Raw genomic sequence first — 26,128 nt, forward strand, 5'->3', positions numbered from 1 at the left:
CAGTTTAAAAAACATATGTACTTTTTAGATACAAATAAGATGTAAGGAAATGAAATGGTTTTTTTTCCTTTTTTTTCTTCTAAAACTTAATGGCTGGTTTCAGATTTTGTCTAATAGTCTTTGTTTAAGACCTCACCATTTTAAATATTTTTTTTTCTAATTTTTTGTTTCTTGTGATGTGTAAATAGCTAAGAAATATTAAATACTGTAATGTTCCTTAATTAAGACAATAACATTTCAAAGGCTAATGTAAAATCAAGCTGCTAAAGTTTACAATTTCTCTGTCCAGCAGTTCATTTATACAACTGCCCTGAGTAGATGCTATTATGCTGCTTAGCAAATGGCCTTTAAGAGTTTAAAAATAGCTCAGTAAAGCTACTCAAAGGTAATACAACACTTCTCAGGCATCTTTAATTGGAGAGAAGAAGAAAAGAAGAGTTTTCTCATCAGTTAATTATTCACTCCATGATTTATACACAACGAAAACACAATTGAAATGTTCAGGAGAACTAATTGTGCTTCTTCCTATGCATGGGACCACGAGCTTATTTTTCAGAAAGGCAAGGTTTGAAATTGTAAAACTAGTCCTGTTTTGGTGGACCGTTTTAGCTGCTTTTGTTAAACTCTCTGTTGTTCCCATGTGAACCAGTGAAAACAGTTATTTGCTAACATATATTGTTGTGAGATTTCTTTGCGAAACCTCACTGATCCCCTTTAACAAAAAGATTGTTTTATGTTAAAATTCCTGTCATAATCAATTTGCAGTGTTTCTCAAACTGGTACAAATGTGTAAAATCTGTGCTTTTAAAAGCTTCTGCTTTGAGTAGCCTTACACTCCATAATTGTGCCCTAGCAATTGTCAAGCCCTATTGCATGCCCCATTCACAAAAATTATAATTTTTTTGGGATGACATAGCTTAAAGAATTTGAATCTAGAAGTTCCTTACCTAGAGCTCCCATTAAATTATATTAATTTAAAATATCTATGGAATGATATTTTCATAAAAAAAAAAAAAAAAAAAAAAAAAAAAAAAAGAAAACACTAAAACAAATCAAAACCAAAACCAAACCAATGGGTTTGGGGGAGGGAGTGTCTACAGAAATGACTCTTTACAGTAAGTAAAAGAGGTTTATCACAGTTTTGGCAGCTTGCATGAGTTCATACAAAAAAAAAAAAAAACAAAAAACCCAAAAAAACCAAAAACCCCCAAAAAACCGAAAAAAGAGACATCTTTCACACTTAAAAAAAACCAAAAAAACAAACCGAACCCAAAACCCCTTCACGCTCTAGGTGTACCCTCTCAGTTGTAGGCCCTGAAGCAATAGACCCCGTAGAGCTTGTGCTTCTTGTCGGGGAAGCCGACGAAGCGCACGGCGGCCTCGCTGGGGCTGCAGCGCTTCCGCGGCCGCGAGATGGGGTAGCGCACGCTGCCGTCCGCCAGCCAGCCCGCGTCGCAGCGGTCGTAGCCCAGCAGCTTCCAGGCCGCGAAGATCTGCCCCACCTTGGCGATCTGGGAGCCGTCCTTCAGGCAGGCCTGCACGGCCTCGTCGTAGGTCAGCTTGGTGGGGTGGATCAGGTAGTAGAAGCGACCTGGGGAGAAAGGGGGGAAAGGCGGAGTTGTTAGCGGTGCGGAGGTTGGGCGTCGGCGGTGCTGGAGGTGTTTTGTGGGCTTAAAACTTGTGACCACAGAATCACACAGAATCTCAGAATGACCAGGGTGAAAGAGACCTTCAACATCATCGAGTCCAACCACAGAATGAGACAAGTTGGAAGAGACCTTCAAGATCATCGAGTCCAACCACAGAATTCCAGACTGGAAGAGACCTTCAAGATCATCAAGTCCAACAACAGAATTCCAGGTTGGAAGAGACCTTCAAGATCATCGAGTCCAACCACAGAATGACCAGGGTGAAAGAGATCTTCAACACCATCAAGTCCAGCCCAGCCCTAACACCTCAGCTAAACCCTGGCACCCAGTGCCCCAGCCAGGCTTTGTTAAACACACCCAGGGATGGGGACTCCACCACCTCCCTGGGCAGCTATTCCAGAACTTTATCACCCTTTCTGTAAAAAAATGCTTCCTATTATCCAAGCTATATTTCCACTGGAGAATCTTGAGACTGTCTTCTCTGGTTCTGTCAGTGCTGCCTGGAGAAAGAGACCAACCCCACCTGGTTACAACCTCCTTTCAGGTGATTCTGTGACCTCAACGGTGTTGCCTAAAGGTTTTTACTTTTTATGCACTTTTCATACACTTTTCATACATCCACAGCTCTGTATACCAGCTATACAGCTCCTGGTATTTTTCCTACCCTTTCTCTAAGATTTCAGAGTAACAAGCTGGCCTTTTAGCACATTCCTGAAATACTGTTTGGTCTTATTCTCAAGTAAGGACGTATAAGAAAACAAAACAGGAATTGGGACATAGAAGCCCTTGCACCAACCCAAGAGGCAATTGAATCTCCTGTTGGATGTACCTCTTAGATATCCTAATTAATTAACCTAATAAAAACTGCAGAAATTTGATACCATTGTGCCTATAGCTCATGACTATTGATACACCTGGAAGCTTCCAGTAAGGAACTTCTTTTTTATCTTACCATTTTAATACAGTGGGAAGGCTTTTCTTCTGCTTTGATTTCAGCCAACAATACAATAACACTGACTTTTGAGGAGAAATGGAGATGTTCTGTTGATGGATCATGTGAAACACTGGTTAATTTAGGTCTGTGCCAGTTGGAGGTTGTGTTAGTAAAAATATTGTGATTTTTCTTGAATGGTGAATTGGTAAGTGTTAGGAGGAAAAAAAAAAAACCTTACTCAAAAAACAGCTCAGGTACAGAAAACAAAAACCACCATCACCACCACCACCACCAACCAAAAAAAAAAAAAAAAAAAGGAAAGAAAAGGCAATGCTATATTTATTTCTTCTAATATCAAAGTATGGCATCTCCACCTGAAGTCACATTCAGTGATAGCATTTTAGGGGAGGGCAGCTGCAGGTGACATGTGCTCTTTTGCTCTCTGACAAGGTGATGACCTTATTTCTGATTTAATACAAGCCCCCCAAAAATTTTTTTTTTTTTTTTTTTTTTGGAGAAAGCCATGTATGCAACAGCTTCTCAGGAGGGGAGTTTGAGCCTGTGGTGGAGCAAAATTATGTCTGTTGTAAGTCTTCACCAGCAGTTCTGGAGCTCTGTTCCCCTTTAGGCATCAAAGGGTATATCCTCACCGCAACACGAGACTGAACTGACAGTGCTGCTAAGAAAAATGTTCCCTGTCTCAAGGTAATGAAAATATATGCCAGAAAATAAAGCCCAAAAAAGCAAATTCTACCCTACTAATCAATAATATTAATATTGATTCCATTTATCAAGGCAATAAACACTCATTGTGAGCATTTCATTCATTATACTTGGGGTTATTTATCATCACTGCTTTGACAGCCAAGTGGACTGCAGAAGAATCACATTTCTTTGAAGGCATTCAGTAATTTCCAAATAAATTCACAACTTTTCAATCTGCCTGCTCCTGAAGAGGAGAGACAAGTGAAAAAAGAATTTTTTTCTATATTCTTCTGGGCACCTTCTAATTCCAGAGCAGCCTCTTTACTGCTTAATTAAGAATGTACTCCAAGACAATATCCACTTTCTGCCTCACAAAAATCAGGTAGATACACAGAACTATGCCTAGTGTGAGATTATTTTCTTGGTGAAGAAAAAGTGGTGAGCAACTTAAGAGTTATATCAACTTCATTTTCCTGCCAAAATCAAACAGGATTTTTTTTCTAAATGAAGGAAATTCAGATCACAATTTAAAAGTAATTGAATTAACCCTGTCTAAAGGTTGGAAATTGTATATCAAGACGAGAACATTTTTAAAGAAGGCATTGACATTGCAGCTGTGGTGGAAAAGAAACTTTTAAAAAATTTCATTGATGTCAGAGACAGCATCTACAGAACTTCCACAGAAAACTATTGAGAGCAGGTGATCATCCCTTTGTAGAACACTTTTTTAAAACTCTGTGTTGGCAAGCTGAGAGCCTTTACAACGTGCTGCTAAGGGAAATGTCTGCTAAATGGAATCCTGTTACTGATACACCCATAAGAGGTTTCCCTGAAGCAAACAGGATTTCTGATTTAGGGGAACAGGGGTTTGGACTGATAGTGGGTAAACTTCACCTAGTTTATGAGTTCCTCTTCAAGCCATGTGCCAGTGGAATGCAATTTCCTAGGGATTTGCAGTAAGGTCAGGCTTTTGACATATGACATCAATAATAAAAACTCCTATACTCTGCTCCTCCCTCAAACAAGAGAGATTTAACAGCAAACCCCACAGGGCTGCAATGTGGATCCAGAATGTCTGATTACAAAAAACTCTATTAATAAACTCTGAGCAGATTTGCAGTTTCCCCCCCTGATATTAGTTGGGAAGGGTTAATAACTGTTCAATCTCAGAGTTTATTAATTGATGTGGAAGGATGGGGAGGAATTTTCTGTCTCTCTCTCATTCATGCCTGGTGGTTGGGTCACTTCTGCAGAGGATCCTGCCTGATTTGACTCCTCACACCCAAGCCATGGGGCAGAGGGTTTGTGCCAACCTGCCCAAACCCCATCTCTAACAGCTATTTTAAGATTTTTGTGTGCAACAGAACAGCTGAAAGAGGAAAACTCCAGACACTGACCTACACACCCCACACCCTTGTGACTGTGGAATTTTGAGGGATGAATCACACTTGGAGATTTCTTCAAGCTTAGTGCTCAATTGAGAGGCTTATTAGTAAGTTTCTCTTATTTAAAAATAAAAAAAAAAAAAAGGAGAGAGATATTTAAGACCTGGTAAATATTTTGACATCCAGTGATCCCCTCAAATAACTGATTTTGAATTAAATATGTCAGGAAAAAAATAATTTGAACACACCAATACCAGTAATGACTCTGGTGAGTCAGAAGCAACCCCTGCTAATAAAGGGTGTGTCATCTTACTTTGGGTTCAGTTTCTGTTTCTGGAACAGTTGCCACACGTTCCCAGTGATAAAACATCTCAAATGAACAGTCAGCATTATTCAGGCAGGACTTTCCACAGCTTTCTCCCATTTAAATGGCTGAGGTGGTTTGCTTGTCACATGCACTGCTGTAAAAAACAGGTGGCTCACAGCTGTGCTTTGAACATGCTCTCAAAAATGTATTCCTCCTGTTCTTAACTTTGTTAAAACAAGATTTTTACTTGATTCTCCTAGAGCTGATGAAAGATCAATTATGCACTATGGTTCTGTGAACAAAGTATAACAAAATGCATGTTAATGAGGGGAAAGTGTGATGCAAGCTTCACTTGTACTTTGTTTTATTTTCTTTTAAAATGCTGTATTATAGAGGACCTGATAAATACATTCACATTTAGCTCTTTTAGTACTTTTCAGTGCTAAATCTCAGGGATTATCCTTAAAAAAAAAAAAAAAAAAAAGAGCTGTTGTCCTTCAGAAGACCTTTGAAAATAAATAAAGAATAACCACTCAGCTCTTCCATTATACATTCTTTGGTTTATGGCTGTTAGGCTCAGTGGGAAAGATTGTAACAAAAGGATTTAGTTCCCCAAGTTGATCTTTTGGAGAGATTGCATGAGAGAGGAACATCCTCATTCCTTGGGACAAGGAAAAGGAGAGAAATTGGGGTGATCTACAGCCCTGGAAAAACTTTGGATCACCTCAGCTTTTCTAAAGATGACATGGACTAAAGTGGCTTCCTCTGGGCAGGACAAGTGGAGGAGAAATTGGCTGTGAGAGAGCAAAGCTGAGCCCCCAGACACCAGGAAATTCCAATGTGGAATTTTCAAATTTAGGTTAGACCCTCCCCACTTGTGTTCATTCATTTTCAATAGCCTTTATCAGCCCAAGGAGTGTAAAAACAGATTGGGAAACATATTGCCATCCAGTGCAGGCAGAAAATGTTTTGTTATTTCAGAATATTTTGATGGATTTCTCAGGCAGCATCAGGCTGTGTTACTCTGTGCTTTGTTTTATGAAGCACACCACTATATGTATTTTTATAAACTGGTAGATTGCTGGTACTATTAGATATAAAGGTTATGAAATGATTTCATGTTCTTGGACACAAAACATGACCAAATCTTGTATGGACCAACAGAAAGGTTTGAGTATAAATCAGTATAAAACAGGCAGAACAAAATGTGTGTTGTATTTGCCTTAGTCTATGAAAAGTCATTGTGGAGGGTTATTTCATAAAGTAACAAGATTATTTGATTTTGCAGCTTTGCCTAAACTATTTTCTTGTGCAGGTAAGAGGAAAGCATTCAAATGTTTTTACTAATAGTATAATGCCTTCATTTTAACCATTATTTTTTGTGTACCTAGGACATCACAGTTGGGATTCAGTAATTCCATAGGGAAAACGCTGCACCTGGATTTGAATTCTGCAGTTTCTTTTTTTTTACCCAAATGGCTAAATACCATGGCTTTTACCTTTCTTCTTCAGGTAAAAAACAAGCTTTGCATGTATTTCAGACCAAGATTTTTGCTTTTACAGCTAAATTATTTGAAATGGAACCTTTTTTTAAATAATCTCTGAGATCATTTTGTATTTGGGGGAATTTTTTCCCTACAGAGAAACCATTTAGAAGGTGTCTAGACCTCACTCTTTTTTTTATAGAAGCTCCCACAACTTTTTTTAAAATTCTCCTTATCCTTCCCTGCTCCTGTGGCCCTTGGAATTTTCCCATCTCCATTACATAAAGCTGAAGGCTCCTCTGTTTCCTGCTATCAGGAGACTGCAGCAGCCACTGGGAATGCTCTGTGTCCCAACCACCTCTTGTTTTCCTTGGCTGTTCCTGAACTGTATTGGGTTTTGCAGTAATACTTTGGGGGTTTTTTTTCCCTTTTGGTGTTTTTTTCTTTTTTTTCTCTTTTCCTTTTTCTTCCCTGGTTTTGGTGGTTTTTTGGTTTTTTATTGGGTTTTTTTTTTGTTTTTTTTTTTTGTTGTTGTTTTTTTTTTTGTTTGTTTGTTTGTTTTTTGTGGTTTTTTTTTTTGTTTGGTTTGGTTTGGTTATTTTTTGGTTGTGGGTTTTTTTGTGTGTGTGTGTGTGTGTTTGTTTTCTGTTTTTTGTTTTGTTTTGGGTTTGTTTTTTTTTTTTGTGGTTTTTTTTTTTTTTTTGTTTGGTTTTTTGGGGTTTTTTTTTTGTGCCTGCAGCCACTATCTTTGGCAAATGCCAATCCCAGCCTGGTGGCAAAATGGGTCATTATAACCTTTTCCCTCTGCAGTGAGAGAGCTAACACATGCCATTAAACACACTTTATCCAAAATGCTGTGCAGAAAACAGGGAGCTGGCAGAGTGTCTGGCTTAACTGTGGTTATGGAGGTGACCTTGGGACAAGGAGCAGTGGAGAACACAGCAGGGACATGTGAGGGAAATGTAATCTGGTGGATTAAGCTGAGAGGAGCAGAAATCTAGATTTTCAGCTGATGTCATGAGAGACAATTGACACTGAATTGTGGGGAATACCTATATATCTATATCTATTTCTATATCTATATCTATCTATATATCTATATCTATATCATCCAGATCTATATCTATCGTCTAATCTATATCTATATCTATATAATCTCTATCTATATATCTATATCTATATCTATATCTATCTATACATATATCTATATCTACATCTATATCTATCTATCTATATCATCTCTATCTCTGTCTCTATCTCTATCTATATATCATCATCTATATATCTATCTCTATCTATCTCTATATCTATCTCTATCTCTATATCTATCTATCTATTTATATCTACATCTCATCTGTGTCTATATTTATATCATCTATATCACCTACATAATCTATATATCTATATAATCTATATATCTCTATCTATCCATCTATACACTTTCTCTCTCTCTTTCTAATATATATCCTAGCCAGTACTTATTATCCTTTCTTTCCTTCCCCCAGAAATTATGGTTTTTGTTCCTTAAGAGGTGCTGCTCAGCTCCTGGTGTGTAAAAGGGTGGTGATCAGTGAGCAGTAGTCACAAGGTTTTACTCTGCCAGAGTTAGAAAAAAGTGCAGCTGTCACATTGTAATTATTTCTGTTTGATTATTTAGTATCTTGTGATATTTCTACAGCAAAGGGTTAAATCTGTATAGAAGAGATGAGTTCATACAGGATTTCAGCTCAGATAAATTAAGCAAGAAAAACTGAGCCAGCTTTTAATGGGATGAAGCAGTATGACAAAGAAATCAGCCAAACTTTTGTTTCAGATCACTTTGAACCAAATGTAATACTGTTGGCTTAAGGATTTGTTTGGGTTTTCCTGTTGTATTTTTTTTTCTCTGGGGGTTTTATTCTTGTATGTATTTTTTGTTTTGTGGTGGTTTTTTTTTTAACTTTGTTTTTGTTTTTGCTTTTGTTCTGGGAGGGTAGGAATTTTTTGTTTGTTTTGGTTCTTTCTTCTTTTTTTTTTTTTTGATGGGTCTTTTTCTGTGGAGGGTGGTGCAGACTTAGCACTGGAGCACATCTGAAACCAAGGCTTATGTTAATGTTGTGCTGTGCTGTAGGACAAAACTGCTTCACTGTGGCTAAGCAATCTGTGCAAAAATATAAAAAGGCCACAGTCCATGGTCTGAGTGGGCTGCAAGCCAAACCTGTGCAGAGTTGTGCAGGAATTATCCACAAATAGGATCCTGTAGAGGAATGGATGCATTCACAGCAATGCTTTCTAAATATTTTCCTGACATTAGGTGAACCCTGAAATGATAGCAAGCTGAGATTGGGTCATTTAATTTCATTTCATACCTAAAAAATATATATCAACTAATAGCAAAAAAAAGCTTGCAGTTGGTAAAGTAAGGTTTACAGAAGTCCAACCTCAGAGCAGAAGTGATCGATGGCTTGGCAGCATTCTAAGATTAGAAATCTAAATTATGAATAAATCTAGAAATAGGTCTGCTGATAAGGAGCTATTAGTCATATTAGACCTGGTACATGAGCAGGAGCTGCTGGACACTGCAGAATAGGTGCAGTGATCATCAAAATTTTGTTTTGGTGACATATATAACCAACAGGAGCAGAGTTATTGACTTCAACAGGAAACCTTTAATTAATGAACTGCAGGTTCCTTCACCGCTTTGACTGAATTAAACGCTGGTTACACGCCAGCATTAAAAGGGTGTGTTGAAGTTTTAATGGGGTATGTATGAAGGGTATGTATAAATTTTAAAGGGATGAAAGGGGAGACTTTAGAAAATCCTGCCAGTACAAGTCCTGAGTTGTAAGAACTACCTAGGTGACCGTGTGGCAAACACGACTTTACTCCGCGCACGCACCCTTGGAAACCCCACGGTTACTTTATTACCTTGCTTATTTCATTCCTAGCACCTTCCAGGTCTAACACGAGCTTTGACCAAACACCCCTTTCTGCCCCTGGAGCACCTTGCCTAAGCAGAGCCATCTTACGAGGGAACGGCGAAGGAAACGCTCTCACCGTTGAAGTTGGACGTGAAGCAGAAGACGTCGTAGCGGCTCTTCTCCTTATCCCAGAACCCGTAATTCCTGACCCCGGGCACGGTGTTCCTGCCCCCACAGGGCTCCCTGGGCTTGGTGATGGGGTACTGCACGGAGCCATCGCTGAGCCAGCCGGCGTTGCACCAGTCCAGCCCCGACCTCCAGGCGTCGTAGAGCTGGTCAAAGGAGGCCATCACCGAGTCCTGCTCTGCGCACGCCCGCTGCGCCTCGTGGAAGTTCAGGTTGTACCGCCCCAGCCGCGGGGAGTAGGGGAACACCACACCTGGAGCAGAGAGAGAGGAGAGTTACCAGGCACTGAGACAGCAGGGAGAAGGGGAACAGCTTTGGCAGCCACCTGGAGGAGGAGTAAAGGGGAGGTAAAGGTTGGATCCGTGATGTGTGGCAGTGTTGATTTTTTGGGGGGGTAAAATGCCCCATCAGCAGTGCAGCAGCTCTGGTTTTGGGAAGAGGTGTCACAGAGATATTTTCTGAAAAATCCCTTTACCCAGGATCCTTCTCCTGGGAAGCTGAGAAGCCTCAGAAAATAATGAAAATAATAATTATCTGATTGTTTCTCCCAGTTTTGCTGCTTTGGAATGTGATCTGGAGATTGTTTATCCAACAGGTGGTTGTTTGATTGGTTTCATGTGAATTGTTTTTACTTAATGACCAATCCCCATCCAGCTGTGTTGGGACTCTGGAAGCAGTCACGAGTTTTCATGATCATTCTTTGTAGCCTTCTGTCTGTATCCTTTCTCTGCTCTTCAGTATTCTTTAGCATAGCATTCTTTTTATATGATACCATAATACAATAAATTAGCCCTCTAAGAACATGGACTCAGATTAATCAATTCCTCCTTCGTCCTGGGGACCCAGCAAATACCACAAAGTGATTAGGGCTGCTGCCTTACCTCTTCAGCTGTGCCAAGGAAAGTTTGGGTTAGATGTCAGAAAGAAATTCTCCACTGAAAGAGGGGTTGGGCACTGGAATGGGCTGCCCAGGGAGGTGTGGAGTCACCATCTCTGGAGGGGTTTAAAAAAGACTGGGTGTGGCATGGGGTGCCAGGGTTTAGTTGATGAGGAGGTGTTGGGTCATGGGTTGGACTAGAGGGTGTTAAAGGTTCTTTCACAGCTCATGCTGTGATTCTGTGATTGATTCTGTGCTTCTGTGACTCTGTGCTGCCTCATCCCCTTCCCAATGGGAATCCTGCCAGGTCTGCACGCTGCTCCCACCTGCACCTTGCTGTCACCAAGGTGGTCTCACTGCCCTGCTCCCACAGTGCTTAAGGAGGAGCAGAGCTAGCTGGAGTTAGGCAACTACACCTTTTTAATCAAAAATTTCCATTTATCCATTTTAAGGTCAATTTCTCCTTTTAAAAAGAGTCAATTAAACCCTAGCAGAGCTTTACTTTTTGAATTTGTTTGGATTTTTGGGGCTGTTTTTCTTTGCTTATTTTAATTTTGTTTGTTTGGGTGGTGGTTTCTTTGTTTTGCTTTGTTTGGGTGGGGTTTTTTTTTAGGGATTTTTTGTGGAGTGTGTTTTTGTTTGTTGCTTGGTTGGTTTGGTGGGTTTTGTTCAGTGTGGAATGGGAGTAGGGGAAGTTCCTGGCAGCAGTTTAGAAAGAAGAAATCGTTGAATGAACAGTTGAATCTCTATGAATTATTTCTTTTGACTCATAGACATTAAGATGAAATGTTTTGATCTACATAAAAAAGCATTGTGCTCTCTGCATGAGCCCTTGCCAAGATTTCCTGAGAGGTTAAAGACAGTTGCTTTTTGTTTGCACTTTTTGTGGGTTTTTGGGGTGACTTTAAAAAAAAAAATTAAATTTCACATTACTACATTATTCCAGGAATGGGAATGTCTGCCTTAACCAACAGCATTTAATGGCTAATCTGGGAGGAGGCTCAGTTTTAGCACCCTGAGGTTTTAAAGCAGGAGCAGCTATGGGGAAATGAAATCAGTGAAGTTGTGTGGGAGACTGCTCTGCTGTTTTTGGGTTGTTTGCCACCACTCAGGGAGGGAGAGCTCCTCACAGAGGACAGGTTTCCCTGGCACAGATGGTGGCACAGCCCTGGTGGGAAGCCATGTGTGACACCACCTTCTCTCTCTGCCCTACTGCACTGACGGCTCACCCTGAGACAGGGTCACTGTGCAGGGAGCATGGCCCTGCCAAATGCTCTGTCCCCACCAGGGGACAAGGACACAGCCTTGTCCCCAAGGCCTGTCTGCTGTTCATCCCTGCCCAGACAGGGTCAGCAGAGAGTCCTCACAACAGAGGACATCCAAGAGGGGCTGGGAAACGTGGGGACTCTTCCAGGGTGGTTTCAAAAGTGACATCTAAGCACAGTCACTGCCCTTACCTGACACTTTTTTTTTTTTCCAGATTTTTCTTCTGCTTGTTTTATGGAAAAGATCAGAAGTTAAACAGTGCTTCTTGGAGCATGAAAGCAAAAAGCTCTGAAGAACCAGCTCCCCATGTGGGTTTGATAAAACAGAAAAGAGAGACTTAAAACAAAAGTTTGGATCAGACCACCATAATCTAAGGCAGGGCTTGGAAACTTAACCCAGACCTAAATTTTACAGTTGGCTTTATCCCAGTCTCATAATAGGCTGAAATAAAATGGTATTAGAGAAGATCCAGCTCAGAATGTTTATCCTCAGACATCTCTGTAGAACTAAGTGCTGTAGGACTTGGGGGCATTGAAGACAAGATAACACATGGGCCAAAAATTTTGCACTGGTTTAAATATCCACCTTCCCTTTTACTTTTTTCCTGCTGTTGGATCCTCTAGCCTATAACAATTTCTTTATCCTCAGGGCAGTGCAGAATAGGATAGAGAAATTGCCCAGTGGTCAAGCAAGGCAGTCACCATGTGAGGAAGCCACTCTTCTTTCAGAACATTCTAACCCATTTCTGTATCTGTTCCACCAGTTTCCTGAAGTCCCCTTGCTTCCTCTTCTCTCCCTCACCCTCCTGTCGTCCAAGTGTTATTTTTGTTTAACAAAGTCTTTGCTATTACTAAACCTCAGCGACTTGGTCCAAGAAAATAAAGCATGCAAATGTAAACTTGGCAGGGTGATAATAAACAGTGTTTTGCTCTCCTTCATCAATTAGCTAGAGAGTCTGCTTCAGTTCTTTCCTTTTGTAAATCCTGTGTTAAAGGCCTTTTCTGTTATGTGATGCTCTGAGCTGCAATGTATGAATGTAATGTAACACAACGTGTCTTAAATTCAACTTCACAAACCAGACACTGAAATGTTTCCCATTTTTCTGGATCTCTGTTTTTCCTTCATCATATATTTGTTAAATAAAATATCCATTCCCGTCAGTGCTAATGGATGGAAATATCACTGGGTATACTAAAAATTTAGCAAATGCAATAGGAATCCAAGCCTTTTTGCTTTATTAGAAATCTAATACTTATTATTTTTTTCAGAACTACATTTCCCCAGACAACAGGCTCTTTTCCAGTACATGTGTTTGATTTGCATATACATTAAAAAAACACCCTACAAATAGGAAAGATCAAGATATAAACTTACACACTTCTAAAAACTGAGCAGCAACTAGTTGATAACTATTTAAACAGATTCGATTCCTTAAGGTTTCCAAAATCACTTTTCAAAAGGGGCTAAACTCTGCATGTAAATGTGTTACAAATCTGAGTTTGACAGTTTGGGACATAATGTTTTTATAACATAAAAATGCACTAAACTGTAACATTAGCTTTGGGCTATATTGGAGCAGACTGCATAGGAGCTGATTTTTTGTTGGAGTTCATCTGCAGTACAAGCCTGCAACTGATTAGCATTAATTTCACCCTGCAGCTGGGGGTGGCCAGGGGTAATTTTGCTGAGGAAAATGGACTGGGCCTGTCCTTTGTGCATCTTTGAATTACCTTGCAATTTTGTTAATTTTTTTTTTCCCCTTGACTTCCCTATGACACCTTGCTGAAATTCATAGTGAGAGCTCAATATTCATCTCCCCTTTCTTTTACACTTAGCAGTGCTGATCTTTAGTTAATGGCAGGGCGTCTTCCTCAGTCCTGGGCCTTACAAACCCTTCAAAGTATAATCCATCCCATCTGTTCCTGAATGGACAAAAGCTGTCCTCAGGCTCCTTGCTGTTCCCAAAGCACAGGCTGAGCCTCAATTTCTGACTCCAGCCCTGTGCTCTGCCACTAGACAAAACACCCGCTCCCCAACCTTAACAAATTCAGCTTAAAAAAAGGGAGGGAGGCAAAACCTTCCAGCCTCAGAAGGTTCAAATCTGGTTACTTTGTGGGAAGGCAGAGCTGAGGAGCCTTAGCTTGACCTTGGTGATTCCAATCCCTACCCATGTGGAGGCTGAGTGGGGATATTAATTTCCATTATAAGGAATCATGGTGTGGCTGCTCTCCCATAGCCACGGTTCTCTGGAATAAGTTCTGCCCCAGGGAAGGACCTCCCTGCTCCCAAAAGAGACAGGAAGAGCCTGAGACACATCAGCTCAGCAGAAAATTAATTTGTCAGTGAGAAACCAGGGGTTGCATGCACCTGTGACCAAGCAACTGCAGTTTAGAAAATGAATCCAGTAATGGAAATTGGGATTTCTACCAAAATTGGATGTATTATGTATCCTCCCCACAGCAACACCAGTATTTCTATGGATTCCTCATTCAAGTGAGCAAATGTTCAACTCTTCTGGGAGTGTATTTGTCTTGTTTGCATTTCAGAGTCTTATATGTACCCCTCACATGACCTCCTAAAATTCAGTGTAAATAGTCATTTCACACACGCTGTCAGTGCAAGGAGCTGTAGCACTCACCCAGGACAAGAAGATGAGGAAATAATCTCAGAAATTTCAGCCCCTGTAATGATTTATGTGTCTTAATTAAGCCAGCACCACCCACAATTAGCAGTTTCAAGAGTATTGACACGTGGAAACTGAATAACACAAATTTCTGGGGATCCATATGGGAGGAAAAAAAAAAGAAAAAAGGTCTTTTCACAGCTGGAGTAAAGAAAAAAGCTTCCTTGAGTTTTAGCCAAAACTGAAGAGTAAGTTTTCTTACAGCCATTGCAAACATGGGGTAACAGGAGGGTTTATTATTTACTATACAGTAGGGCACAGTTTTATGCTGGCAAGTTCATACACTCAATGGCAAAATTTTCCTTGCTGGATTCCTAGAATTCCATAAAAACTGGTGACCCCTCATTTTCACAGAACCTCCATCTCCATTTTCCTGCCTGTCAGAACTTTCAGATGTCTGATCATCCAGCCACTGGCTGTCAACCTCAGGTATCAATCTCCCTAAAAATGAACCTGAGCCTTGAAATTGTGTCCCTGCAGCATCCCATACCTGTCAGTGGGGTTCTAACCAATAAAAAATTATAAAATATACTGATCTGGCCCAGGGCAGATTATTCCCTTGTATTTCTACAGCCTTTATAAAAAATTTGGGGACAGTTGCCTTTCTCTGCTCTTCTTGGCCTAATTACTCCTAAATATTTTCGACTCTTTACTTTTGTGTCATCAATTTCAGACAGCTTTTTGAGTTTTTGCTTCACTTGCATGATTCAAGGACCATTTCTTGGAGCATGTGCAACCACAGCTCTGTCTGCAAAGCCCTGCCACAGAAGGAATGACATTGGTCTGCCATGACTCACTCTTGACAACCCCTCTTTGGTTTTTGTTCCAGGCACCCACAAAAAGTGTGTCCTATAAAATCAGTTTTTCAGAGAGTAGAACAGATTATCACACAGAGGATATTACAAATATGTGGTGTTTTTGTGGTGTGGGTATGGATGGAACAGCAACACACAGAGGAAACAAATATGACATTATTAGGCTAGATCTGATTTCTCCTGCTCTTGAGAGCACAGAGTTGATTTCCTGCTGGTTTCAACTCTGAATTCCCCATTGCTTATATCCAGCTGAAGGCCAAACGAACAGATTAAAAAATTATTGTTTTGACAGTTTGAAAAAATTTGTTTATATGAAGCTTATGGATCTGCTTGAGCTATTTTGAACTAAAGAGTCTGGTTTTGAAAGAGATGCCTGGTTTTTTGGTTTTTTTTTTTTCTTTCTTGGACCTAAAGGCCAACATACCTCCAAGCAAGAACATGAATGCTGGTGGTTTTTGGTTCCTGGGGAGCCACACAAAGAGTTAGGTTCTATCTAGAAGCTGCTCTCTACAGAGGCTTTTAATGCTTTTATCCAGATCTTCAAATTCACAGCGGTGGTGGATGTAAAAAGTAATAATTTTATAGCCTGTATTGCAAACTTACTGTGCTCAACTCTCACCTCCCTTTGAAGAGAGAGAGACTATACAAAAATAATTTTAATTTGGTAAAAGCCTGTCTTTGGCTGTTTAGCATTGTCCCACTTTCTCTGCCACCCCTCCCCTGGCTCCCCTGAAGGGAGGGCACACAAAACCTGTGCCTGGGCAGCACCTGAGGGCTGGAGCCTGGGAGGCCAAACTCACAAACCTGGAGCAGTGAGATTCATTACAGTGCCAGGTATTCATGAGGAAATAAACTAGCAAAGCATCAGCATCAAGAAAATTTAGTGTAGGACTGTAAAAAGCTGCTGTAAATAAAATTTAATGCGAGCTGAGAATTCTCTTTTTGCACACGCCTTGGACAACAATATCTGCCTGCTGTCAGAGACCTTTTAATATATCAGGCTTTTGGCTTTCAGGGCACTGAGCAAAGAGTGTAAAACTCATGATCCATATTTTATGGCAGAAGGAGAGTAAGGCCATTTCAGAGGGAAGATGGCTTTGGCGGTGAGGTTGGTTCTCCATAAAGAATATTCTGCTTTTCTCAGTGCTGGTACTTCAGGCTGCAAGCAGGATGAAAATCAGGGCATGATTTAGGACATGAGCAGATCCTGAAGCTGGTGGTTGTGGAAAGCTGCAGTGGGTTCCAGTTCTGAACTTTAGCTGGTGCTCAGCACAATGTCTCTGGTCTAGGGAAAAGATGCTGTGGTTCCCAATGAATAAAAATGAAGAAAACAAATCAGAAAAATGTGAGGTATGTAACAAATTCAGACAGACTCTAACTTCAGAGTTTTTTCCAAAGCTAAAAGTGCCCAGTTATTATGAATGGTTTATTTAATAACAACCCCAGGAGGCCTTTAAGGCTAGAAAGAATAAAATGTTACCACAGTGGGAGAAGGAAAAAGGTCCGTGGAGGTGGAGGTCAAGAATTTTAGTATTGATACACAGCCATGGGTTTTGTACTGGGAGCTCACACAGGCGTAAATGGCTTTTTCCTGCTGCCATTTGACATCCTTGAGGCCACCACCTCGGGACATCAGGCTACTGATGCAAATCACTCCCACTGTGAGATTAACCTGATTATTTACACCAGGCTGTAGAATGTTGGAATGTGCTGATCTGTTTTAATTTTTTGCCCAAATATTGTGGGGTTTTTTCCTTCCCTGTGCTGTTCTGCTTTGCTCAAATTCATGGAATGGAAATTAACACCAGCACTACATAAAGCTGTAGGGGTGTTGAAAAAAATCAGCACAGGGCCATGCAAACAGAGGAATATATTCTATCAGTTATATATCACCACTGTAATATTATTATATTTTAATACTTATATTTTTATTAGGAAATTTCAGTGTACCATAGACCCAGAATTACTGGATTTGATTTAGTCAACACAAGCAGGGCTGACACTGAAACTCTCACCACTCTTATCTTACTTGAAATGTTACATTTTGCCATGAGGTTTTGCAAAGAAAATGTTCTTTCAGTTTAAGAAACACCCCTCCACAATGCCAGAAGTGCACAGCCTTACACCTGTCTCATGTGTGGCAAAAATCACTGAAAAACCATTGTTCCTTATGTTAGTCACACACTGGTTAAAATATATAAACTTTCATTTGAGAACAGGTTGGAACACACTTGGCTGAAGAAATGTGATTCCTCCTCTACTTACCAATTTCCTTATTTTGGGGGAGGGACCCTGGCCTTGTATCCAAGGCTGGTGCTGTATCACAAAACAGTGACAGCAAAAAGGTAGAAAATCTCCTTTCTTAAAACAAGTCTCCCTTGTGTTATTGCATGCAGCAAAGAAATGATTTCTCACTGCTTTCTCACTGCAGCTTTAAGCCAATAATGAATTTCAGGTATGGATTTCTGCATGGGCACAAGCATTTGTACCAAGCTTCAGGCAAACTTGCTCTGATTCCACGTCCATCAGCATCTCCCCTTCCCAGGCACAGCAGGAAGAATTCACAGCACAATTCCCTTGCTCTTCACAGCAGAAAAATAATGAAATGTTGCTGCAGAGGAAGCAAGAGGCTGGGCAGGTGAGGAGAACTGTTTCACTCAGGTAAATCTGAGCCTGCCAAGAGGAATTTTCTCCCTTCAGGGGCTGAGCAGCCCCTGCAGAGCCTGCCCCAGTGGAGGGGAGGTCGAACACACGAGGGTTTTTGACCAGCACAGAAGAATAAAGATTTATTCTCCTCCAGCTCATCTCTGTCTTCACTCATAACTGCTTTAGAGAACTTAAGCTGAAAATGTAAATGTCCAGTTTGCTTTATCTCATGAGTTCGAAAAGAACAGGGTACATTCTTGTTAAAGATTAATTATGTGGGGTGGAACAAGCGAATTGTACTACCCCACTGGCATGGAAACTGGGCAGGATTTTCCTGAAATCCAGAATGGGAAGTTTCATCCAGAATGGGAAGTTTCTGTGGCCTCCAGCCAGGAATGGAAGAACAGATGTAAAGAAGTAAAATAAGCCCATTCTGTTTACTTGGTTCCAAGAACCACTCAGACATTCTTATTGTGCAGGGCAGCTGTATTCTTTTTCCTTTTTTCCTTTTCTTTCCTCCTTTCCTTTCTTTTCCCTTTCCCTTTTATTTTCCTCCCTTTCCTTTCCTTTCCTTTCCTTTCCTTCCTTTCCTTTGTCCTTTCCTTTTCCTTTCCTTTCCTTTCCTTTCCTTTCCCTTTCCTTTCCTTTCCTTTCCTTTTCCTTTCCTTTCCTTTCCTTTCCTTTCCCTTTTTTCCTTTCCTTTCCTCCTTTCCTTTCCTTTTTCCTTTCCTTTCCTTTCCCTTTCCTTACTTTCCTTTCCTTTCCTTTCCTTTTCCTTTCCCTTTCCGTTTTCCTTTCCTTTCCTTTGCCTTTCCTTTCCTTTCCTTCTCCTTCTCCTTCTCCTTCTCCTTCTCCTCCTTCTTCCTTCTCCTTCTCCTCCTTCTTCTCCTTCCTCCTTCTCCTCCTGTCTTCTCCTTCTCCTTCTCCTCTCCTTCTTCTCCTTCTCCTCTTCCTCCTTCTCCTCCTTTCATCTTCCTTCTCCTTTCCCTTCTCCCCCTTTCCTCCCCTTTCCCCTTTCCCCTTTTCCTCCTTTTTTTCTTTCCCCCCTTTTTCCCCACTTTCTCTGTCCCCCTTTTTTCTCTTTCTGTTTTTCCTTTTTCCTCTCCCTCTCTCAGGATCCCTCTGGCATACACTTCTGGTGAGTGTAAGAGCATGTGATATGTCCTCATGAATTTTTTGTTTATTTCTGTGTTCAGTGCAGTGCTTTGGGAATAACAGAAGAAAGGGTCAAACACTCTTTTATTTGTATTGAAACTCATAAAATGTATCTGAATTGCATAACAAGTAAGGAAAACTGAAATTTTGTCCTTTTTTAAACCAGTTTCATTACCTTTTAACTCTACTGTATTCAAGAATAATGCTGAAGAAAATGACTAGACACTAGATGTAGGAGTTGTCCTGGCAGACAATATAAAGATCTAATTTATCTAATTATAAGGCTGGAAAAATGCAGACCCACTGTCTCTGGATAACTACTGTAACTTTTTTTATCCTTAAAAGAAGCTTGATAATCTAAAATATCTCAAAGTTTCGTAAAGTTACCACTGGGGGGGAATTTGGTATCATTTCACCTAGGTAAAAAGATGCAGCTGCTTCTGCAAAATGACAGGAGAAAATCAAAACCACATGGAACTCTCAACACTGTGTTTACTTGTCCTTTCTTGGCTCCTCTCACTCCAGGTCTGGCTGGAATCTGGATGTGCCGTAGGCCAGCAAAAGTTATAGTAGCCAGGACGATGTTCCAATTCATGATTGTTGTCAGATTCCCCAGAGCACAATGAATTCTGCTTCCTCAGCTTGCTGTTATCACTGATAGCACACAAAAGCAGTGGTGACACAATCAGTGGTAACACAAAATCAGTGATAACATCAGCAATAATGCAGTATCTGATAATGCAACATCAGGCAGGAGGAAAAAAAAAAACCCAGAAATGTCGGAACCCAGGACATCCCTCTGGCTGTCCTGAGCAGCCAAGACACCTACCAGGGGTCTCAGAGATCCTGGCACACAGCCCAAGCTGTGGTTTTGATTATGACCTGTGGAGCAAGTTACCAACCTTAGATGAAGATCTGCAAGCCACGACAAATCAAGTAGAATGACAGTGAATTTATCACGGGGTGAAAAAGTGGATTTTGGGGTTTCTAGAATGGGGGTTCAGGGGACAAGATGGAGGGATTTGGGTATGTCCAGCCTTTCTCCTTCTTCTTATTCTTGGCCTCCATCTTCTGCTGTGATGTTGGCACTTTTAGATTGGTTTAGAGTAGAAGCTCACTGCCTAACATAGGTGATAGGTGTTGGAAAGTAATTGTAGATATTGTACACATAGTTTTTAGTATAAAGACATAACACCACCCTGGGGGCAGGGAGAATGCCTCTGTCTGACCTGCTGAACAGACCTCAGCTGGACAGGAGAAAAAATTTTATAGATTGGGAACAATAAATAACCTTGAGACCGAGAACTGAAGAGTTCTGACTCCTTCTTCGAGCGCCGGGCTGGGAAAAGAGACTTTCCAACTTTTCTCAGGGTCACTGCAATCAGCAAGAGGCCCCCAGACCCCGGAATTCCCTAACACCACATCAATCCCACTCAAGGCGTGGCCCAGGGCGTCACCTACCTTCCAAATTGAGGGTCACCACTGCCGTGTCATCCTCCAGCCCCTCGATCACCTCGCACTTGTACCTGCCGTAGTCCTCCAGCCTGATGTTGGTGATGACGAGCGAGGCGTCGTTCTCGCTGCTCTCCCGCAGGGACACCCTGCCCTGGTAGCTCCCGTAGCTCTTCCTGTGGTGCCCCATGGCCACGAACACGTCCAGCTCCTTGAGGTAATCGTAGGTGAGTTTGGTCCACTTGACGCGGATTTTGTGTGTTCCTGAGCCGGCGGCGGAGGAGTGCTCGTGGTAGAATTTGCATGGCAGTGTCACGTTGCCACCACGGTGGGAGAAGATCTTGGCTTGCTCTGCCACCACCAGGAGACGGGGCCCATTTTCTGTAGGATTGAAAGAGGAAAAGGTAAAAATAAAAACCTAAACCCGACACCCGCTGTGGTGGTGTTCGCAGGCGTCCCAGGATGAGGGAAGAGACGAGAATCTTGACTCCATGTTTCAGAAGGCTGATGTATTATTTTATTATATATATTATATTAAAAGGAAATTATATATTAAAGTTATACTAAAAGAATAGAAGAAAGGATTCCTAGCAAGCAAGGAAAAGAGTGGAATAATAATAATAAAATCTTGTGACTGCTCACAGCCTCGACACAGCTGGCTGCCATTGGTCATCAAGTAAAAACAATTTCACCTGCTGGGTAAACAATTCTCCAAATCACATTCCAAAGCAGCAAAACATAGAGAAGCTGAAGCTTCCCAGCCTCCCAGGAGAAAGGATCCTAATGAAAGCATTTCTCATAAAAGATGTCTGTGACAACCTGCTCTCCAAGAATGGGTTTGCAGTCTTCCTTTTACAGAATGGGTGTGGTCAATCTGTTGGTGTCTCAAATTTTAGCTTTTCTATTTTTCAGATTCTGTGCTGCTTTAGTGTGTAGCTATAAGCTTCATGTTTAGTGTAGGCAAGTTCTCCTCCCAGGGTAGGTAGACTCCTTTCCCTTGGAAAAGGAAAACAATTCCTTTTCCAGCTTGACCAAATATAACACTTACAAGCTCTGGGACCAAAAATTATAAACAGTAAACAGAAGAGAAAAAAACAAGCAGGGTGGGAGTGCCTGGGCTAAAGCTGGGCTGGGACAATGAACTGCAAGGTGGGAATGGAGCAGAGCTGATCCCAGGGAGAGACCCCGTGTCCATTTTGGGATCATTTTGGTTCATCTTGGGTGCAGCCCTGGCTGGGCTCTGGTGCTGCCCCAGGTGGATCCATGGAGGAGATCCTTTTAATAAATCCCTGTTTTATTCTGTAACTCTGCCCAGCCTCTGTTCTAGGGCAGCCTTCACCAGCTGCATCTGCAGGATCATTACCCTGCAATCATTTTGGACCTATTCACTAATAAGGTTTATAAACCAGTTATTCATACTTGTTATTATAATTTAATTATTTAATTATTATAATTGAATTTTAAATATTACAATATATATTAAATATTCCAATTTATTATTTAATTATTTGTGCTCAAAGCATCTCAGTGCCCCTCACACAGGCAGAGGCCATCCTATACTCATGAAGAGTGAGTTGTGTGAATAGATTTACAGAGTTCTATTGCTGATGAATGAATGCCATCACCCACAAAAGGCTTCAAAACCCTTCCCATATTTTCCTTGTTCAATAGTTGTATTTCAATGCTTTATTTTTTATTTTCATAATTCAGTTTTTCTGGAGGGATTCTGCTTATTCAGGCAGCAGCATACAGAGCTCCTCACAGTCTGGGATGCAAAGAATCCCACTCACAAAGCAGAAAAACCATTAATGTATCAAACAGCATTATTTATACTGACACAAAAAGTGTCAGCAAAATTCTAAAGCAGGTATTTTAGGCATTTGTATTTGTTTTCTTATCTAACTTTTGATTATAGGCTCCTCTTCTGACCAGAGTAAGGAAGTCCAGTTGCTCTCTAAATGTAAAATCTGATCCTCTGCTGCCCACCCTCTTCATCATCCCAATGTGGTTTTCCTCATATTTTTTTTCTGACCTCCTTAAAACTTGTCGCTGCTTTATCTTTGACGTTTTGATCTCACTTTTCATGTATGTGACTGTCTGTCTCCTCTCCTCCTCACCCCAGCTTTCCTGCTTTCCTTCCCTCTAGCAGCAGATGTTGCCCTGTGAAACAATTTTGCTTAGGACAGTTGGCTGGGGCAGGTGCTCTCTTCCAGCCCTGAGTCTCTGGGGATTTTACAGGCTGTGCTGCCTTGGGAAAACCCTGGAAAATGCAGATTTCATGTGCTGGTCAGCAGACTTACCCAAAAGTGAGAGTTTTGCCTCCTTTCAGTACCTCTTGCCTCGTTCCTCGAGCGAAATTTGCAAAACTGACTGAGCAAGTTCAGCACTGCCATTGGGTTTGCTGTCCTTGACCCCTGAGACAGTGACCAAAACCCCCCATAAATCACCAGCTTGCTCACAAAACCCACAATAAATCACCTCACTCTGCACCCACGGGCTGTGAAAAGAGACTTGGCAACTCCCTGTGCATGTTCACCAGGTTAATGGGGCTGCCCAAAAATGCCATTCCCCACTCTGAGGCTCCACCTGGCTCTCTCTGAATCCAGCAAAAGCTGTGGGTCAGCTCCCAAAAAAACTCTGAGGCTGCCGAGAGGGTGGTCCTGTGAAGTCCAGCAGCAATTTTCTGGGTTGGTTCAGACAAAAGTGATGAAGAAATGTTGTCAGCCAGGGAGATGGGGGTGGCAGGAGGAGGGAAGGACTGGGATGGATGTGGAGTGTCTATCCCACCCCTCCAGCTGTCTGTCCACAGCACTGTAGGAATCTGTGGTGTGTCCACAGCATGAGGGCCATGCAGGGAGACTTTTGGGTCCCTCCAGACAGTCCCAGGCTTCTGAGGCCTTGTGACAGGTCTGTGGTTAAACTAAATATCTGCCCAAAGTGCAGCCTCAGCTGGATTTCCCTCTCTGCCCACTGCTGCACTGAGCTGCACCCCAGGGAACGCAGGATTTGTGTTTATGCCCACACAAAATGAGGGTGGTAACTGCAAAGACAAGCTTGCTGACAGCAAATGTGCATCTGCTTGGGGAAAACAGGTGTCCCAAAGGTGCAGCTCTTTGATGGGAGGTGCTGTGTCCAGAGCATTGCTGCTCCCTGCACTGGTCAGGGCTCCAGCTTCCAAATTTGAGTGCTGCAAGGTGTTCTGCCAGGGTGGGAGACCTTCCTGCCTGCTGAAAAACCAAAGCTGCAGAGCAGGATGCCTGCAAACCCTTTTAAATGATGCTCTTTTTCACTGCCCTCCTTTCCAGAGGCTCAGGGATGCTCCAGTAATCCATTCCTGAGGAGAGCATCCAAGGAGAGAGGTGATCTGAGGCAAGGCACCATGGAAAGCTTTACCAGCAGTTTCCACAGGAGGAGGAGGAGGTGGAGGAGGAAAGTGAAGACAGCCAGCACAGTTTGTCTGCAAATTTTCCTGTTTCCTTTGGGGACAAAGACGTTCCACAGTGCTCTGTCCACCTTGGGAGGAGAAATGTTATGCTTTGGGGTGGTTATTACCAAGAAACCTGATTCAGAGCTCAGCTACGTTGGGCCTTAAACACTGAAATAGTCCAGTTAATAAATATTAGCAGAAAGCACTGTGAGGCTGTGAGTCAGGCTGTTAAGTCACTCTTTCTAACAACCCTGGCTGTGCCAGCAGGGCCTGGAGGCTTGCCCAGAGCACTGTCACCTCTGACTCCACCATCAGCACCCCAATTTGGGGATGCTCCTCCCTGCTGGCTGCCTCCCGCCTCCCCTGCAGCAGCCACCAGCTGAGTCTGAGTAGTTGTGAGAGCAGAGGGGATGGTAACCTGGGAGAGAAAGGGATAAGGAAAGGAAAAGGAAAGGAAAAGGAAAGAAAGGAAAGGGGAAGAGGAAGGGAAAGGGAAAGGGAAAGGGAAAGGGAAAGGAGAGGGAGAGGGGGAAGAGGAGATAGGAGAGGAAAGGGAAGAAGGAGAAGGGGGAAGGGGGAAGGGGCAAGGGGGAAGGGGAAGGGGAAGGGGAAAGGGTGAAGGGGAAGGAGAAAGGAGAAGGAGAAGGAGAAGAGAGAAGGAGAAGGAGAAGGAGAAGGAGAAGGAGAAGGAGAAGGAGAAGGGAAGGAAAAGGAAAGGAAAGGGGAAAAGGAAGGAAAAGGAAAAGGAAAGGGAAAGCGAAAGGGAAAGGAAAAGGAGAAAGGAAGGAAAGGAAAGAAAGGAAGAGGAAAGGAAAAGGAAAAAAAGGAAAGGGAAAAAGGAAAAGGAAAGGAAAGCGAAGGAAAAGGACAAAGGAATAAAGGAACAGGACAAGGAAAGGAAAAGGAAAAAGGAAAGGAAAAAGAAAGGCAAAGGAAAGGAAAAGGAAAGGAAAGAAAGGAAAGGAAAGGAAAAAGGAAAAAGAAGGAAAAGGGAAAAGGAAAAAAGTTCTGTTTTTTCTCATCCTGGAATATCTCCTTGACCCTGGAGGTTCCAAGGGAGCTGTGACACCTGAAATGTGTCTCCACTCACAAGTTTTGCAAAAGCCAGTTCTTTTTTACAGACAATGGGATGATGTGCCCTTCTCACTGGAAAGACAGTGAGGCAGAAAATTACATTGCTGCTGTGCTTCTACCAGATCTGGGAGAGAAGGAAGGATCTCTGCCTCTCCAGGAAAAGCAGATGTCAGGCTGGGGAATGAGGCACAGCTCGGTCTAGAAGACATGAAGGCAGCAGGGACTTGGGATTGAAAATGAGATGACAGGGGTTTGGCAGGAGGCCTAGAGGTCTTCATTATCCAGTAGCCAGTGAGAGCCAGGGCCAAACCTACCTAAACTGCACATTTTTGGGAGCGTGGCACAATGAATGGCCTCACTCTTCCTGGAGCTGACAAATTAAAAAAACCCCAAACCCCCAAGAAACCAAGCAGAGAGCAAAGCAGAATGCCTTCATGTAAAATATGCAGCTGTCTCTGGTTTTGCTGTTGTGAAACTCAGCTCAAATGAGCAATGCATTCTTCTCCCTGGGTTATCTTAGTGAGACAAAGACTGATCTCTTTGAAACAGTGATGGGAGATGGAGGAAAAGGGGGTTTGAAGGGTGGTGGATCCCTGGCTGCTCGCCCATGGGCATCCTGGCAAGGCTAAGCCTTGTAAATAAAGTTATTTCTGTCCCTAAATGGCAGGAGTGTCTGGAAGGTGACTGCAAGAAGGAAAAAGGATGGGACATCCAGGTGGGGTCACTTGAGGAGGATAACACTTTCCCCCCAAACATTTCTGCTTCCTTCAGAAATGCCATCAGAGAACTTGTGGGGTGAACAGTTGTGAACTCTGAAACCCCTGGATTAGGGAGGGTTTGGCCCTCATTGAGGAGTTGTCCTTGCAAACAGCACAGTCTGGATCTTGGCTGGGGACAAGGCAGCTCAGGGGTGCCACTCCTGAGCCTCAGGGGGTGGAAGAGCAGAGCTGGGCAGCTTCCAGCTGCTCCTTCTGCTGGGGACAGAGGTGACAACACCCTGGTGACTGGCTCTGCTCTCAACTCCAAGAGCAGAACTGGGAGCAGATTTCCCAGGTGAGGCTTTCCACCCTTCCAGGCACATTTTGCATGGTCAGGCAGGCAGCAGCCGAGCTGTTAGCACAGAACCAGCCCCACTGGTGACTAATTTGCAGTATTTTTTCCACTCCTGCTTCCCTGCTATTGA

At 42.2% G+C, this 26,128-nt stretch overlaps 1 protein-coding gene across 1 annotated transcript in view; it reads right to left on the bottom strand.

The window, feature by feature from the left end:
* Positions 1–1,301: 1,301 nt before the first annotated feature.
* HAPLN1 (hyaluronan and proteoglycan link protein 1) overlaps positions 1,302–26,128 on the bottom strand; it is a 62,672-nt gene continuing 37,845 nt past the window's right edge. Inside the window, exons 3-6 of the mRNA XM_009098095.2 lie at positions 22,431–22,433; positions 20,454–20,825; positions 9,501–9,803; positions 1,302–1,591 (exon numbers count right to left, since the gene is read on the bottom strand). Coding sequence (XP_009096343.1) covers positions 1,302–1,591; positions 9,501–9,803; positions 20,454–20,825; positions 22,431–22,433 — 968 coding nt within the window. The remainder of the gene's footprint in view (positions 1,592–9,500; positions 9,804–20,453; positions 20,826–22,430; positions 22,434–26,128) is intronic.

Source organism: Serinus canaria, chromosome Z (assembly GCF_022539315.1).
Source record: "Serinus canaria isolate serCan28SL12 chromosome Z, serCan2020, whole genome shotgun sequence".
Lineage (NCBI taxonomy): Eukaryota > Metazoa > Chordata > Aves > Passeriformes > Fringillidae > Serinus > Serinus canaria.